This window comes from Ovis canadensis, chromosome 10, assembly GCF_042477335.2.
Source record: "Ovis canadensis isolate MfBH-ARS-UI-01 breed Bighorn chromosome 10, ARS-UI_OviCan_v2, whole genome shotgun sequence".
In the NCBI taxonomy this organism is placed as follows: domain Eukaryota; kingdom Metazoa; phylum Chordata; class Mammalia; order Artiodactyla; family Bovidae; genus Ovis; species Ovis canadensis.
Window position 1 is genome coordinate 33,104,549 of NC_091254.1, and position 18,154 is coordinate 33,122,702.

Here is an 18,154-nt window from a genome sequence, read left to right on the forward strand (position 1 = left end):
GTTATTGGACAATGGAGAAATGGTGATCCCTATTATAAAGGAGTGGAGAACTAGGCGGTGTTGTGTTCATGTTCTAACATTTTGTGGAAAGTGAAACTTGTGAGTGATAAAATCAGATAGTTAACTGAGGAGATTTCTAACCAAAGTGTTGAAGGAGTGGCTTGATTCCTTCTGACAGTGTATAGCAAAATGTGAAAGAAGAGAAATGAATTGAAGAAGGGTTTGTTAAGCAGAAAAGAACCAGAAGTTAAAAGTATTTGGAAAATTATCAGCCTATCCAGGTTGCAAAAATGAGAAAGCACCTTCAGAAGGAAAAACACCAAGAGTGTGGCTCACCAACCATTTAATAAGGATATTAGTGTGGACCTGAGCCAAGGACTTAATCAGCATCTCAACAGAAGCTAGGAAGAGATGGAATTATACCGTTAAAAACACTGCCAGGTGGGGCTAAAGGGCCAGGTGTGAGACTCAAGGAAGCAAGGAGAATGCAATGAAGGAAGGCTTTAAACATGTGTTATTCTTCAAGAATAGAGAAGTATCCCAAAGGTGACTCAGGGTCATCAGGGCTGCTAGTACCACAGGGTCAGAGTGCACAGGCCTGAAGGGCAGGGTACCTCCACCTTGAATTCACAGAATGGAACTTCTGCCCTGCAGAGTCACATGGGTAAGACTCTGCCAAGCGAAAGGAATGTCTTTGGAAGTGATGGCACACCCCTTAGGGTCCAGAGGGCAGAGCCTGGAACCAAAGATATTCTTATTCTCTGGCCTGAAAATCTAATGGTATTTGCCTTGCTAGATTTTGAACTTCCTTGGGACCTGTCACCCTTTGCATCTGATTTCTTCCTTTTGTAATGAGAATATCTAATGCCTGTTTTACTGTTGTAGTTTGGAAGCATGAAACTTAACAGGTTTCACAGGTTCACAGTGGGAGAGGAATTTTGTCTCAGGATGAATTGTACCTCAGGTCTCACCCAAATCTGATTTAGATGCAATTTTAGACTCTGTGTTGAAATGGGTTAAGACTTTTGTGGCTCTTGGGATGGAATGAATGTGTTGTTTGTGTGTGTGTGTGTGTGTGTGTGTTTAATTTACATGAAAAGAGGATATGAATTGGGGGGGGGGCAGGGGCAGAATTTAGTATGGACTAAATGTTTGTGTCGTTCCAAAATTCATATGTAACCCTGTACCATTATGTGTTGATATTAAGGAGTGGGGCCTTTGTGAGGTAGGTGATTCATGAGGGTGGAGCTCCTATGATGGGATTAGTGCCCTTTAAGTCCAGGAAGAGGAAGACAGACCAGAGCTTTCTCTCTCTTGGCCATGTGAGGGTACAGAAAGAAGATAGTCCTTTGCAAGCTGGGAGAAGGGCCCTCACCAAAAACCTGACCATGCTGGCATCCAGATCTTAGACTTCCTACCCTCTAGAACTGTGAGAAATAAATGTCTGTTGTTTAAGCCTCCCAATCTGTGGTATTTCGTAGCAACTGGAGCTAAGTTTGCAAGTATTTTTTTTCCATTTCCATAGGTTGCCTTTTCACTCTACTCAGTGTGTCCTCTGACGCACAAAAGTATTTGAGTTTGATGTCCTATTTGTCTATTTTTGTTTTTGTAGCCTTTACTCTTGGTGTTATATCTAAGAAATAATTGCCAAGTCCAGTGTCTTGAAGCTTTCCCCCTGTTATCTTCTTGGAGAGTTATGGGTTTCACATTTGGGCCTTTAATTCATTTCGAGTTAATTTTTGAATGTGGTGTACAAGATAAGGGTTTAACTTTCTTTTTTTTGGCATATGAATATGCAGTTTTCCCATCACTGTTTGTTGAAGAGACTGCCCTTCCTTGTTGACTGGTCTTGGCATCATTGTCGAAGATCATTTGCCCATATACATGACAGTTTGTTTCTGGGCTGTCTGTTTTATTCCATTGGTGTATTTGTCTTTATGCCATTATCACACTGTTTGATTACTATGGCTTTGTAGTATGTTTTTTGAAATCAGAAAGCTTGAGTCGTCCAACTTTGTACTTTTTGAAATTATTTTTCTGTTTTGGATTCTTGAGATTCCATAGGAATTTTATTTTATTTTATTTTTTTTATCAAATACCTTATTTAATTGCACTTATTTTGAAACTTAAGGAGAGGACTTCTGGACTTTTTGCTACACACGGATTTCTAGAGAAAATATACTTTATATTTTCTTTTATTTTTTTTTTATTTTTTATTTTTTCTGTTTCAAAACACATAATTTTATTTCACACACATACGAAATATTCAATAAAAATTACCAAATACTAGGCACAAAGAAAACCTCAATAAATTCTCCTATCCCTTTCCCAAACTATCTGTCAGGAGATTAAACAACACACAGAACTCTTGGGTTAAGTAAGAAATACAGCGTGAAATTAAAAAGTAATATAGAAATGAATGACAATGAGGTCAAATATCTAATGAGGCCAAAGTGAGACTCACAGGAAATTTTATGGAATTAACTGAAAATATCAGAAACCAAAAATAATGAATGAATTAAGCATGCTACTCAAGAAGTCAGAAAAAGAACAATAAAATAAAGCCCCCCAGAGGGGAACACTGGACTACTAAAAGAATTTTCATGACATAAACAAAAGGAAGGGTATTTGATCACTGAAATCAAAAGGCAGTTTGTACCATTTAGGAGTTCCCAAGTAAAACGTTCACTTAAACAGGCTTGAAATTTCTGCCTCCTCACTTCAGTGACGGCAACTTAATTGTGAGTCAGTCCACTTATTGCAAAATGGTGGCCAGTATCTTTCTGCTTCATCATCCACATTAAGAGAGAGAGGATGTATTTCTCTCCTCTCAGGTCTCAGTTCAGTCTCTCAGTCGTGTGTCTTTGCGACTGCAGGATGTGAGCCCTCCTTGTCCATCACCAACTCCTGGAGTTCACTCAAACTCATGTCCATTGAGTCAGTGATGCCATCCAACCATCTCATCCTCTGTCATCCCCTTCTCCCATGCCTTCAATCTTTCGCAGTATCACGGTCTTTTCAAATGAGTCAGTTCTTCACATCTGAATTTTTCTGGAAAAAAAATGCCATTGAGATTTTGATAGAGATTACATTTGCTCTTTGATCTTCCCTGGTGGCTCAGAGAGTAAAGCGTCTGCCTCCAATGCAGGAGACCGAGGTTCGACCCCTGGGTGGGGAAAATCCCCTGGAGAAGGACATGGTAACCCACTCCAGTACTCTTGCCTGGAGAATCCCATGGATGGAGAAGCCTGGTAGGCTACAGTCCACGGGGTTGCAAAGAGTCGGACATGACTGAGTGACTTCACTTTCACTTTTCACTTTTCACTTTCACATTTGGTCTGTAGATTGCTTTGGGTATTATGGACATCTTAACAATATTAAGCCTTCCAACTATGAACACAGGATATCTTTCCATTTATTCAGGTCTTCTTTAATTTCTTTTAGCAGTACTTCATGGTTTCAGAATACAAATCTTTGTTCTCCTTGGTTAGATTTATTCCTAATTATTCTTTTTAAAAGTACATGAAACAGATATCAGATTGTTTCAGTTAGTTTATAGAAATGCAGCTGATCTTCGTGCATTGATTGCATGTCATGTATTTTTACCAAATTTATTTGTTCTAATAGTTTTTAAAAAAATCTTTAAGGTTTTCTACATTTAAGATCCTGTCATCTGTGAACAAAGATAGTTTTACTTATTTTTCCCCAGTTTGTATGTCTCTTATTTCTTTTTCATGCCCAATTGCTTTGCCTATGACTTCTAATACTGTGTCCAATACTATGAATAGGTGTGGTGAGAGTGGGCATCTAACCTTTTTCCTGATTAGAAGAAATCTTTCAGCCTTTCATCACTGAGTATAATGTTGACTCAGGTTTTCACACATGGCCTTTATTACGTTGAAGTAGTTTCTTTCTGTTCCTAGTTTGTTGAGTATTTTTATCATGAAAGTTGTTGAATCTTATCAAGTGTTTTTTTCCTACATCAATTGAGGTAATCATGTGTTCATTTTAACTTTAAAAAATAATTTTATTGAAGTATATGCAGAGAAGTACATACATAGTATAAAGCTAAATTTATAATACACTGAAAGTGAAGTCATTCAGTCATGTCTGACTCTTTGTGACCCCATTGACTGTAGTCTGCCAGGCTCCTCTGTCCATGGGATTCTCCAGGTAAGAATACTGGAGTGGGTTCCCATTTCCTTCTCTAGGGGATCTTCTCCACCAAGAGATTGAACCCAGGTCTCCCACATTGCAGGCAGATTCTTTACCCTCTGAGCCACCAGGAAGCTTATAACATACTAGTAATTACCATGTAACAGCCTCCCAGGTCAAGATGTAGAATAGTAGCAGCAGCCCCAAAACTGCCTTCGTGCCCCTCCCGGTCCCCATCCTTTCTTCCTTTCCAAAGGTAATCACTACCTGATTTTTAATACCAGACAAATCTAATTAGTTTTTAAACTTTCTATAAATTGTTCAGTATGTACTCTTTTTTTGTGTGTCTATTTTTCACTCACATTGTATTTATAAAATTCATTTTTGTTGTTCTCTGTATCACTAGTCCATTAATTTTTATTGCTGTATAGTAGTGAGTTGGATGAATCAGATACAGTGTTCCATTTACTGTTGAGGGACATTTAGATTACTTATAGATGGCTATTAAAGATGAATGCTGCCATACATACCTTCATGTACTTATCTTTTGATACACATGCTCATGCATTTCTTTTTGGCATATACTAGGAGTCTAATAGCTGAATCATAGCCAGGTCATAGCATATTCATATATGTTCAATTTTGGTAGATAATATCAAACTGGTTTCCAAAGTGATTTTTATGAGTTTTCATTCACATTCCTTATGATTGTGTCAGTTGCTCTGTAGCTTCGCTAATACTTGATACCATCAGTCTTTTCCACTTTTATCATCCTAGTATGTGGTAGGCATTTCATTGTGATTTTAATTAACTTTTTCCCAATAATGAACTTGAGAATCTTCTCATATGTTTATTGGTATCTTGAATTTCCATTTTTGTGAAGAGTGTATTCAGGTCTCATCTCATTTTTCTTTTTTTTAAAAAACTCAATTTGTTAGGAGGCCTGAATTTGCTAAATATGTGCTCTTCTACAGTTATATATGTTGTAAATATCCTTCATTCTGTGGCTTGCTCTCTCATTCTCTTAAAGATTTTTTTAAGTGAATCATAGTTCTTGATGAAGTTCAGTATGTCATTCTTTTACTTTATGATTTAAGAAACATAATTTATACCCTGTTTAAAAAACCTTTCTCTGTCTCACAGTTATGAGATTTTCTTTTGTGTTATCTTTAGCAGCTTTTTTGTCTTACCTTTTGCATTCAGATATGCAGTCTGTCTGGCATCAATTTTTTAAACATTGTTTAATTTGACATTAGTTAGAAAAAAAAATTTGCAATAGTACAAAGATATCCAGCTATTATTCTTCACCCAGACTTGCTAGATGTTAAATTACTATCACATAGACGGTCAAATATTGATACATAGATATAGAGAGTGATATGTTGGAGCCATCTTGTACTTATGTACAAAAGTGATTGTTCAAAATTCAGGCATTTTCAGGTCAGTTTTTAAACCATGGTGGCTTGTGGGGGAATGTGTATTCATTCCATAGAAATTAGCAAGTGTGACAAATCACTTCTCTTTTTTTTCACATATCAAATTTACTTAAGTGAAAATAGATACATAGGATTCATGTTGATGTATGGCAAAACCAATACAATATTGTAAAGTAAAAAAAAAAATAGAAAATAAAACAAGTGGGTATTTGTGGTCACAAGATGAGAACATAGGAACTGAGTAATAGCAAAATTAAAAGAAATTGATTGAAAGAAGCTGACAGTTCTCTGGGCAGGAATGAAAGGAACTTTTAGGTTTCCAGATGCAACATTTTAGTTGCATGACTGAAGTTTCCAGTTTGCAAGCTGAAGTAAAACCAGCTGCTTTGCATGTAGTGTGAATATGGCCATACAAGAAAGCAATCCAAGAAAACTGTAGGGGGCGAGGGTTTGATACCAGTCATGGAACTGAGATCCCACATGCCGTGCAGCACGGCCAAGATGAATAAGTAAAAACAAAATTCCATTTAAAAAAGCTAAACATTTTGACCCTACTGAATTGTAGACTACTACAAGCATCCAACAATGTTTATTTTACCTTTCAGTATAGATTTGATAAAATTTATGATTGACCTCAGTTGTGCTCATTTTGACATGTAATTTGCTGACATTGGTTGATGTTATACATGGTAGATTGATACTACCTCAAATCTTTTGCTTTTTATTAAAATAAATAACAGGTGATACTGTGTATACAGTTAAAGTGTTCTAAATGTATGAGCTTTTCTCACTGAAATGAGTTGGCTTATTGTAAGGTTCTTAGGAAGAAACAATAAAACCAGAATGACAGAAGACCAAAGCCAGAACTTAACACTTAAAATTTGAAGTTTCTTTTTCTAATCCTGAGGGAATTTTTCTACCATTTTGTTCTGTCTGAGGAATCAATAAAAGATTGTAGTTCTTGTGTAGTTCCTAGAGATTGATAGGGTGATGAGAGTTAATTGTTTCTTCATAAACACCTTCTCAGCTCAAGTAAAAAGAATCAGTGATAGAGCTGCCTCACTCAGTCATGCATTTTAATTCTTATTCCAGGGTTTAGCTAAAGTGTAGTGGTGGTTAAATTAAATAAATGGTATGTAGAGATGGAAGGAATAGACAGACAGACATGGAATTTAAATAGAAGCTCCTGATAACATATCTTGATTTGCTGTCTACATTGACAGATGGTTGGTAAACAAGAAATGTGTTTCCTTAAGTGATCTGTTGACAGAAAAAGAGTCAGAATATCTCTTTATCTTGAATGCATTGTATTTTAGTGTATTTTTAAGGATGTACATACAAATGGCTATATATTTTTGTTTTTCAGAGTTGGAGGGTTATCCGGTATATTAATGTCTTATTGATAATGGCAGAACATCCACCACTACTGGATACAACTCAGATTTTAAGTAGTGATATTTCTCTTCTGTCTGCCCCTATTGTAAGTGCAGATGGAACACAACAGGTAAGGAAACTGAAATGTTTATTTTCTAATATCTAGTACACATGTATTTCTTTCAGAAGAATGCAAAATTTAGAACAGAATGCAGCATCACAACAATGGGTTCCTGTTAATATTTTAAAATCCAGTTCACACTGTTGTTCTGGTTTCATAGGAAAATGAAATGAGACTGTTTTTGAAGCTGCTTCTAAAATGTCTCACTAATTAATGGTTAAATTTCTTGTGTTTCTATTTAGTTGCCACTGAACTTGTTTTTAACATTTTACTTTAGGCAAACAGTATGCTAGTCCCTGAACGTTTTTTAACTAAGTTTAACCTTGTGCCTCAATGGTTATTATAGATCATTACTTCAAATCACTATGAAATCATGATTTAATTATATGATTAAATGACTGCCTGCATTATATTATAATAAAATATTTTCTTCTCACCAGAATCCCTCTCCCCCCTAAAAGCAAACACACAATTCCTGGTGTGTTTTTCTCCCAGGGCTTTATAAATAAAGTTCTGTTATTTCGTTGATGCCTCATTCCCTCAGAAATCCTAAAGGGGTGAGAATGATGGGCTTTCATAAGTACCTGTGATGTGCCAAGCTATGTACTTAATTCTCACGGCTACCTTGTATGGTCTGGATTTTAATGTTGTGAGTAAGGAAACAAAGATTAAGGACATAATAAATAATAATGAGGGAAGAGAAGGAACAATTCAGCTTCTCACTATGGGAAAAAACATGCGCTAAGAACTTTATGATCTTATTTAATTTTTTCAGCAATCCTGTCCCTATTGCAGATGAAACAAAATGAGTTTCAGAAAGGCCCAAGATCACACAAAGCTTTTTTGCTCCATTATTCATATTGCTTCCTTGGGAAACTAAGAGAAATATAATCATATTTTGTTATTTTATAAACTTAGTATCTACAGTGGGCAATTATTTGCTTACCAGATAACGAACTACTTTGTTCACTTTGCTATTGAAAAATTGAGTGATGAGCTTGTGTTCTACATTTTTCTGTTTTGAATAAACGTGGTATGAAAAGTATACACTGGTTTTTATTTTCACGCATGCTCTGATAGCTTGTAGCAACAACTTCATTTCACTAAAGTTGCTTTTTATGATAAAATTCAAGTCCGTTAAACAGGCTTTTCCTCCCTTAAAAATAATAGATGTGGCAGATATTCGTTTACTTCAAGGCTCTGGGAGTGCCTTTTATCATTGTTGCCTCAGGCAAATCACTGGCTTCAAGTTGTTTATAGTGTAATACAAGAAAGAATCTGAAGCTGTTAATTACAGTACACTGATGTAGTTCCTATAGTGTATAGTCTGTTAAAGGGAAGACAATAGGCTGAAACAAGACCAGCATGCCCTCTTAAGACTTATTTCTTTCTTTTCTTTCAAAAGGAGATTCTTTTGGCAGAATTTTTCTTGAGATCTTAAGAGCACCATGGCTAGCATATAGTAGTGATTGTGTAGACGGATACAGAGAAAGGAGCTGGGAATAGAAGAGCATACTAGAGCAAGATTTGAAGGATCAGGTGGAGTCAGTAGCTCTAGAAGACAGGTTTTTAGGTAGGCTTTGAAGTCAGGTGTCAAGAGGTGGAATAAAGCCTTAAATTCTAACTAGCACTCTTTGCTAGTTAGGGGAGAGATATCAGTGAGTGGAACAAGCATAGGATTGGTCGATAGATTTGATTTGGGTGACTTAAGACAAATAATTTAACTTCTTTCTGAGAGAGAGGTAATAATAACTGCTTACAGTAGGTGTACCTTTGAGGGTGAAATGAGCTTCAGTAAATATTTTCTGAATTTAAATTGAAGCACTCAGTGAATGCTTAAAAGACTGAAGAAACTCTATAGGTATGTCAGTCAGGACTTAAGTCAACAGATGTAGTTATAGTAAGCTGAGAAATAATCATGACTGATACTGAGTATAAGTGTAACAAAATAGACCAATAGCTATGGTAGACTGTAAGGAGCTGAAGCTAACAATAAGTAGGTAACAACTGACAACACACATCTCTTTGTCTTAACTCAGGAACTTAGTGCTATGCCAAGCATGGCCAAACTAACAGCTTGCCTGTAGTGATATGACACCACCTGGTTGGTGCCCAGAGTAAAGAGGCAAGCTGAAGACAGTTCCTGACAGAAGGAAGTCTTGTGTACATGCATGATGTTAACAATTTAGGATAACAGACAGGTTGTCCTTTGTCTTTACTGTCTTGGGAATATCATTCTGTTTCTTCTTGGGAATATGAGATGATTTCTGTTCCGCCTCTTGAGATCAAATTAATTTTCTTATGGTTGACCATCCAGATTATCTAAAATACTCATCAATATTTTCTTACTTTTTTATAGCAAATGCATTTTATACAATGTCACATACATAGTGGGTCTTTTGGCTTATGAATTGCACTGGAAGGAATCACTCCTGACATCATTACTGCTAGTGTTGCTTTTAGGGAAGCTATGATAGACATTTATCTTTCATTTTGACTGGCAGCACCTGAACTGTTTTTTGTGTTTGAAAAATTTAATTCATCTTTTAAAAATTTTTGGAGTGTTTTAGGTTTACAGAAAAATTGAGCTGAGAGGTTTTCTCATTGACATCTTACACACAGTTTCCCTTATTATTAACATCTTATAGGAACATTTGTTGCAATTAATAAACCAATGTGCTTAACTGCTCAGTTGTATCTGACTCTTTGTGACCCCATGGACTGTAGCTTGCCAGGCTCCTCTGTCCACAGGGATTCTCCAGGCCAGAATACTGGAGTGGGTAGCCTTTCCCTTCTCCAGAGCATCTTCCCAACCCAGGGACCAAACCCAAGTCTCCCACACTGCAGGCAGATTCTTTTCATCTGAGCCACCAGGGAAGCCCAATAAATAAACCAATAATAACCAGTATTGATACATTATTGTATCAATAAACCAATATTGATACATTATTAAGTTCCACAGTTTACATTAGGGTTCATTCTTGGCATTGTACAATTCTGTGGGTTTTGGGAAATGTGTAATACTATGTATCATTATTATAGTATTATACAGAACAGTTTAACTTCCTTAAAACTCCCCAGTGCTCCATTATTCCTCCCTCACTCCCCACCCCCTGAGACTTTGGCAAATAGCTGTATTTTTACTGTTGCTATAGTTTTTATCTTTTTCCGGAATATCTTATAGTTTGAATCATGCAGTATGTAGCCTTTCAGACCAGCTTCTTTCCCTTAGCAATATGATCTAGAAAGTTTCTTTTTGTGGCTGTTTCAGTAGCTCATTTCTTTTTATTATTGTATGAATGATACTGTTGTATCAACATTGTATGATTGTATTGTATGAATAATACATTATATGAATGATGCTTCATTGTATGAATGTACTGCTTAATTCATTTACCTATGAAAGGACAGCTTGGTGGTTTGTAGTTTCTGGCAATTATAAGTAAAAGTGCTTTAAACATTTATGTGTAGGTTTTTGGTTAGACATAAGTTTTCAACTAGTTGGATAAATATCTAGGAACATCATTGCTCAATCTGTGTTTAGCTCTATAAGAAACTAACAAGCTGTTTTCCAGAGTGGCTATGTCATTTCACATCTTCAGGCATGTGCTTGATCTGAGATTGTATCTTTTCTTGGTAAAGCCCTTATGAGTGCTCCTCCTACCCTGTTAGAACCCACACGTGTGCTTTAGGGAATTTGAGCTTTAAAGTACATAATATGCTCTTAGTTCTAGTCACTATTGGTACCAACAAAATGAAAGTGCAGATATTTTGGTTTCTTGTGTGGTTCAGCACTTTCCTATTTTAACTTTACCTTCTCTAATTTCTGTTCATTTACCTTCCAAAAATATTGAATGCATGTAAACTTTTGGTAATCTGATCACACGGACCACAGCCTTGTCTAACTCAATGAAACTAAGCCATGCCATGTGGGGCCACCTCAGACAGGTCATGGTGGAGAGGTCTGACAGTGTGGTCCACTGGAGAAGGGAATGGCAAACCACTTCAGTATTCTTGCCTTGATAACCCCATGAACAGTATGAAAAGGCAGAAAGATAGGATACTGAAAGATGAACTCCCCAGGTCAGCAGGTGCCTAATATGCTGCTGGAGATCAGTAGAGAAATAACTCCAGAAAGAATGAAGGGATGGAGTTAAAGCAAAAACAACACCCAGTTGTGGATGGGACTGGTGATAAAAGCAAGGTCCAATGCTGTGAAGAGCAATATTGCATAGGAACATGGAATGTCAGGTCCATGAATCAAGGCGAATTGGAAGTGGTCAAACAGGAGATGACAAGAGTGAACGTCAATGGCAAAAACAAGACTGGGAGCTGACTGTGGCTCATATCATGAACTCCTTATTGCCAAATTCAGACTGAAATTGAAGAAAGTGGGGGAAACCACTAGACCATTCAGGTATGACCTAAATCAAATCGCTTATGACAATACAGTAGAAGTGAGAAATAGATTTAAGGGACCAGATCTGATAGACAGAGTGCCTTATGAACTATGGACAGAGGTTCATATCATTGTACAGGAGACAGGAATCGAGACCATCCCGAAGAAAAAGAAATGCAAAAAAGCAAAATGGATGTCTGAGGAGGCCTTACAAAAAGCTGTGAAAAGAAGAGAAGCAAAAAGCAAAGGAGAAAGGAAAGATATGAATGCAGAGTTCCAGAGCATAGCAAGGAGAGATAAGAAAGCCTTCCTCAGCGATCAGTGCAAAGAAATAGAGGAAAACAATAGAATGGGAAAGACTAGAGATCTCTTCAAGAAAATTAGAGATACCAAGGGAACATTTCATGCAAAGATGGGCTCAATAAAGGACAGAAATATTATGGACCTAACAGAAGCAGAAGATATTAAGAAGAGGTGGCAAGAATACACAGAAGAACTGTACAAAAAAGATCTTTATGACCCAGATAATCATGATGGTGTGATCACTCATACTCACCTAGAGCCAGACATCCTGGAATGTGAAGTCAAGTAGGCCTTAGGAATCATCACTATGAACAAAGCTAGTGGAAGTGATGGAATTCCAGTTGAGCTATTTCAAATCCTAAAAAATGATGCTGTGAAACGGCTGCACTCAATATGCCAGCAAATTTGGAAAACTCAGCAGTAGCCACAGGACTGGAAAAGGTCAGTTTTCATTCCAGTCCCAAAGAAAGGCAATGCCAAAGAAGGCTCAAACTACCGCACAATTACACTCATCTCACACGCTAGTAAAGTAATGCTCAAAGTTCTCCAAGCCAGGCTTCAGCAATATGTGAACTGTGAAGTTCATTCCAGATGTTCAGGCTGGTTTTAGAAAAGGCAGAGGAACCAGAGATCAAATTGCCAACATCTGCTGGATCATGGGAAAAGCAAGAGTCCCAGAAAAACATCTATTTCTGCTTTATTGAGTATGCCAAAGCCTTTGACTGTGTGGATGACAATAAACTGTAGAAAATTCTGAAAGAGATGGGAATACCAGACCACTTACCTGCCTCTTGAGAAACCTATATGCAGGTCAGGAAGCAACAATTAGAACTGGACATGGAACAACCAACTGGTTCCAAATAGGAAAAGGAGTATGTCAAGGCTGTATATTGTCACCCTGCTTATTTAACTGATATGCAGAGTACATCATGAGAAACACTGGGCCAGAGGAAGCACAAGCTGGAGTCAAGATTGCCAGGAGAAATATCAATAACCTCAGATATGCAGATGACACCACCCTTATGGCAGAAAATGAAGAAGAACTAAAGAGCCTCTTGATAAAAGTGAAAGAGGAGAGAAAGCGTTGGCTTAAAGCTCAACATTCAGAAAACTAAGATCATGGCATCTGGTCCCATCACTTCATGACAAATAGATGGGGAAACAATGGAAACAGTGGCTGACTTTATTTTTGGGGGCTCCAAAATCACTGCAGATGGTGATTGCAGCCATGAAATTAAAAGACGCTTACTTCTTGGAAGGAAATTTATGACGAACCTAGACAGCATATTAAAAAGCAGATATTACTTTGTCAACAAAGGTCCGTCTAGTCAAGGCTATGGTTTTTCCAGCAGTCCTGTATGGATGTAAGAGTTGGATTTGAAGAAAGCTGAGTGCTGAAGAATTGATGCTTTTGAACTGTGGTGTTGGAGAAGACTCTTGAGAGTCCCTTGGACTGCAAGGAGATCCAACCAGTTCATCCTATAGGAGATCAGTCCTGGATGTTCATTGGAAGGACTGATGTCGAAGCTGAAACTCCAATACTTATGCCACCTGATGCAAAGAGCTGACTCGTTTGAAAAGATCCTGATGCTGGGAAAGATTGAGGGCAGGAGGAGAAGGGGACACCAGAGGATGAGATGATTGGATGGCATCACCAACTCGATGAACATAGGTTTGGGTGACTCCGGGAGTTGGTGATGGACAGGGAGGCCTGGCATGATGCAGTTCATAAGGTCGCAGAGTGAGACACGACTAAGCGACTGAACTAAACGGAAACTTTTGGTTAAGGTCTTTCAAAACTCAGTGCCTATCTAGTGTCTTTATCAGAATCTTCTCTATTTCATTAATTTATTAATTGTTATTTTATAAATCTCCATTACTATTTTATCTCACTTGTCCCTGTAGGATTTTAATTTATGGAGGTGACTTGAGTAATGACATAGAGAGACTAAATTTATGTTACTTATATTTCCTGAAAGAAGAGAGCATGCCATGCCATGTTGGGCCACAGGGAAAACACCAGATTTTGGTCCGGAAGCAGAAGCAGAAACAGGCAGAAAGCTTAGACCAAAGCCATTAATTAGTGCTTTCTCAGGAAAGACACAACAGGGTAAACAGCTTTGGATTGGCTGTTCATTAATTGTGGCAGGGAAGAAATAACTATTGATCAGGTTGTGGAGAACAGGGCACTGTTGTTCACTGTTGATAAGAATGTAAATTGTTGCAGACATTATGGAAAACAATATGGAGATTCCTCAAAAAATTAAAAATAGAACTACCACATGATCCTGCAATTTTACCTCTGGTATTTATCTGAAGTAAGTGAAGTCAGTGTCTCAAAGAAGATATATGTACCCCTGTATTGTGTTTGTTACAGCATTATTTGCAATAGCGAAGTCATGGTATGGTCTCACTTATATATGGAACATACATTTTTTATTAATTAATTTATTTTAATTGGAGGCTAACTACTTTACAGTAGTGGTAACCACACTTTATAGTTGTGGTTGTTTCTGCCATACATTGACATGAATCAGCCTCAGTGTACACGTGTTCCCCATCCTGAATCCCCCCTCCCCATCCCGTCCCTCTGGGTTGTCCCAGTGTACTGACTTTGAGTGCCCTGTCTCACGCATTGAACTTGGGCTGGCGATCTGTTTCACATGTGGTGATACACGTTTCAGTGCTGTTCTCTCAAATCATCCCACCCTCGCCTTCTCCCACTAAGTCCAAAAGACTCTTCATATCTGTGTGTCTTTGGCTGTCTCATGTATAGGGCCGTTCAGTTCAGTTCAGTCGCTCAGTTGTGTCCGACTCTTTGAAACCCCATGGACTGCAGCACACCAGGCCTCCCTGTCCATCATCAGCTCCCGGAGTTTACCCAAACTTATGCCCATCGAGTCAGTGATGCCATGCAACCATCTCATCCTCTGTCATCCCCTTCTCCTCCTGCCTTCAGTCTTTCCCAGCATCAAAGTCTTTTCAAATGAATCAGTTCTTCATATCAGGTGGCCAGAGTATTGGAGTTTCAGCTTCAGCATCAGTTCTTCCGATGAATATTCAGGACTGACTTCCTGTAGGATGGACTGGGAGGGTCGTCATTACCATCTTTCTACATTCCATATATATGCATTAATATATTGTGTTGGTGTTTTTCTTTCTGACTTACTTTACACTGTATAATAGGCTCCAGTTTCATCCACCTCATTAGAACTGATGCAATGCATTCTTTCTAATAGCTGAGTAATATTTATATAGAATATATTTTTAAATGAGCTCATAGATACAGAGAACAGATTGGTTATTGCAGACGTGGGGAATTAGGGTGGTGGGCAAACAGGGTGAATATGGCCAAAATATACAAACTTCCAGTTATAAGATAAATAAATCCTAGGAATGCGATGTACAGCAGAATGACTGTAGTTAGCAGCACCATATTTGAAAGTTGCTTTTGTCAGGAGGAGGAAAAGGCAACCCAATCCAGTATCCTTGCCTAGAAAATCTCATGGCTGCAGTCCAGGGGGTCGCAAAGAGTCGGGCACGACTGAGCGACTGACACACTTACTTACTTTGACTGTGTGGATCACAACAAACTGTGGGAAATTCTGAGAGAGATGGGGATACCAGACCACCTGACCTGCCTCCTGAGAAACCCATATGCAGGTCAGGAAGCAACAGTTAGAACTGGACATGGAACAACAGACTGTTCCAAATAGGAAAAGGAGTACGTCAGGGCTGTATATTGTCACCCTAGTTATTTAACTTACATGTAGAGTACATCATGAGAAACGCTGGGCTGGAAGAAACACAAGCTGGAATCAAGATTGCTGGGAGAAATATCAATAACCTCAGGTATGCAGATGACACCACCCTTATGGCAGAAAGTGAAGAGGAACTGAAAAGCCTCTTGATGAAAGAGGAGAGTGAAAAAGTTGGGTTAAAGCTCAACATTCAGAAAACGAAGATCATGGCATCCAGTCCCATCACTTCATGGGAAATAGATGTGGAAACAGTGTCAGACTTTATTTTTGGGGGGCTCCAGAATCACTGTAGATGGTGAGTGCAGCCATGAAATTAAAAGACGCTTACTCCTTAGAAGAAAAGTTATGACCAACCTAGATAGAATATTGAAAAGCAGAGACATTACTTTGCCAACCAGTATCTGTCTAGTCAAGGCTATGGTTTTTCCAGTGGTCATGTATGGATGTGAGAGTTGGACTGTGAAGAAAGCTGAGTGCCAAAGAATTGATGCTTTTAAACTGTGGTGTTGGAGAAGACTCGAGAGTCCCTTGGACTGCAGGGAGCTCCAACCAGTCCATTCTGAAGGAGATCAGTCCTGGGTGTTTATTGGAAGGACTGATGCTAAAGCTGAAACTCCAGTACTTTGGCCACCTCATGTGAAGAGTTGACTCATTGGAAAAGACTCTGATGCTGGGAGGGATTGGGGGCAGGAGGAGAAGGGGACGACAGAGGATGAGACAGGTGGATGGCATCACTGACTCGATGGATGTGAGTCTGAGTGAATTCCGGGAGTTGGTGATGGACAGGGAGGCTTGGCGTGCTGCGATTCATGGGGTCACAGAGAGTTGGACACGACTGAGCGACTGAACTGAAGAGAGTAGATCTTAAAAGTTATCATCACAAGAAAAAGCTTGTAACAGTGTGGTGGTAGATGTTAACTAAACTTACTGTGGTAATTACCTTGTAATATATTCATATCAAATCATGCTGTACACTTAAAACTACCAATACAGTGTTTTGTCAATTAAATATCAATATTAATAAAAAAATGATTCTGGCAGATTTGGGGCTATACAGGTGGTCTTTAGTTGCCTGTTACTTGGCCCTGGGATGATTTAGAGCATTAGAAATATTGGCTTGTAAGAGTTCAGTAAGGGGGTTAGTTGTAGACTTGTAATTGGTTGGTTTGCATATGAGGGGTGTGCTCCTGACTGAGCCCTTTGCCACTTCTAAGAATTGGTTAGTCCTGGGATGGGCAGTCTCTTCCCTACCCAGCTCAACCATAAATGCCAAAGCATCAAGAACACAGAAACTAAGAAAATATGGTTAAAGTAATTGGTCCTGTGATAAACAGATGCCAGGAAGAGAATTTAAGAAAACAGGGAACATGCCCTCAGCTTACTCTTTTCAAAACATGTTTAAATTGTAAACTATAACCTATATAGATAGAGAAGTACATAAAACAAAGATATAATATAGCACATGACTATAAAACATAAATTCTTATAACTGCCAGCCAGACTAACTGCAAACATCCTAGAAATCCCCTGTGTGTTCCTTCTACCTCACAATACCCTCTATATTTGGAGGTTACCATTATCTTTACTTTTATGGGAATTACTGCCAAACTCTTCTTTATAGTTTTATGTATGTACATATCACTAAGCAATAATGGTTTAGATTTGCCTATTCTTGACCTTTAAAGTAATCTTTACTATAGCTGATCTTTTGTGTCTTCCTGGTTTTATCCAACAGTGTGATTCATTTATTGTTGTATGTTGCTGAAATGTGTTCTTTTCCTTGCTGTATAGGATTCCATGTATGGATTTACAGCAGTATATTCACTTATCTCTTCTATTCTTGATGAACATCTAGGCAGTTTCTAGTTTGTTGCTGTTTTTTTTCTTTCGATTTGTCAAAACCCTTTGTATATATTCTGGATATAAACCTTTTATCAGGCACCAGTGTAGTGAATTGGAGAAGGCAATGGCAACCCACTCCAGTACTCTTGCCTGGAAATTCCCATGGGCGGAGGAGCCTGGTGGGCTGCAGTGCATGGGGTCGCTCACAGTTGAACACAACTGAGCAACTTCCCTTTCGCTTTTCACTTTCATGCATTGGAGAAGGAAATGGCAACCCACTCCAGTGTTCTTGCCTGGAGAATCCCAGGAACGGGGGAGCCTGATGGGCTGCCGTCTCTGGGGTCGCACAGAGTCGGACACGACTGAAGCGACTTAGCAGCAGCAGTGTAGTGAATGTTTTCTCTTATCCTTGTAACCACACTTTTCAGTATCTTGATGAACAATTCTTAATTTTAATGTAGTCACATTTATCAGTTCTTTTATCTATTTGTGTTTTTTGTTTGTTTAAAAAATTCTTCCCTACACTGAGGTAATGAAAATGCTTTTCTACATTATCTTCTAAAAAGTATGGTTTTACTTTAAACATTTTATTCAAAAATTCACTGGAGTTTTCTTCTGTGAATTGTGTTAATTTGATTATTTTTCCATATATATATCTAATTATCTCACACCATTTATTGAAACAACCGTCATTTTCCTGTTGCTTCACAGTGATATTTATGCTATAAATTAAGTGACCATAAATCTGTGGAATCTTTCCTGA

General features: G+C 38.1%; 1 protein-coding gene across 4 annotated transcripts in view; it reads left to right on the plus strand.

The window, feature by feature from the left end:
• FNDC3A (fibronectin type III domain containing 3A) overlaps positions 1–18,154 on the plus strand; it is a 113,896-nt gene that overhangs the window by 14,740 nt on the left and 81,002 nt on the right. For 2 of the 4 annotated variants that reach the window (XM_069601345.1, XM_069601346.1), the window contains exon 2: positions 6,958–7,095. The exons of 1 other annotated variant lie outside the window; for it this stretch is intronic. In XM_069601345.1, coding sequence (XP_069457446.1) covers positions 6,997–7,095 — 99 coding nt within the window. In that variant the 5' untranslated portion in view covers positions 6,958–6,996. The remainder of the gene's footprint in view (positions 1–6,957; positions 7,096–18,154) is intronic. One more of the 4 variants, XM_069601349.1, reaches the window with a different exon arrangement.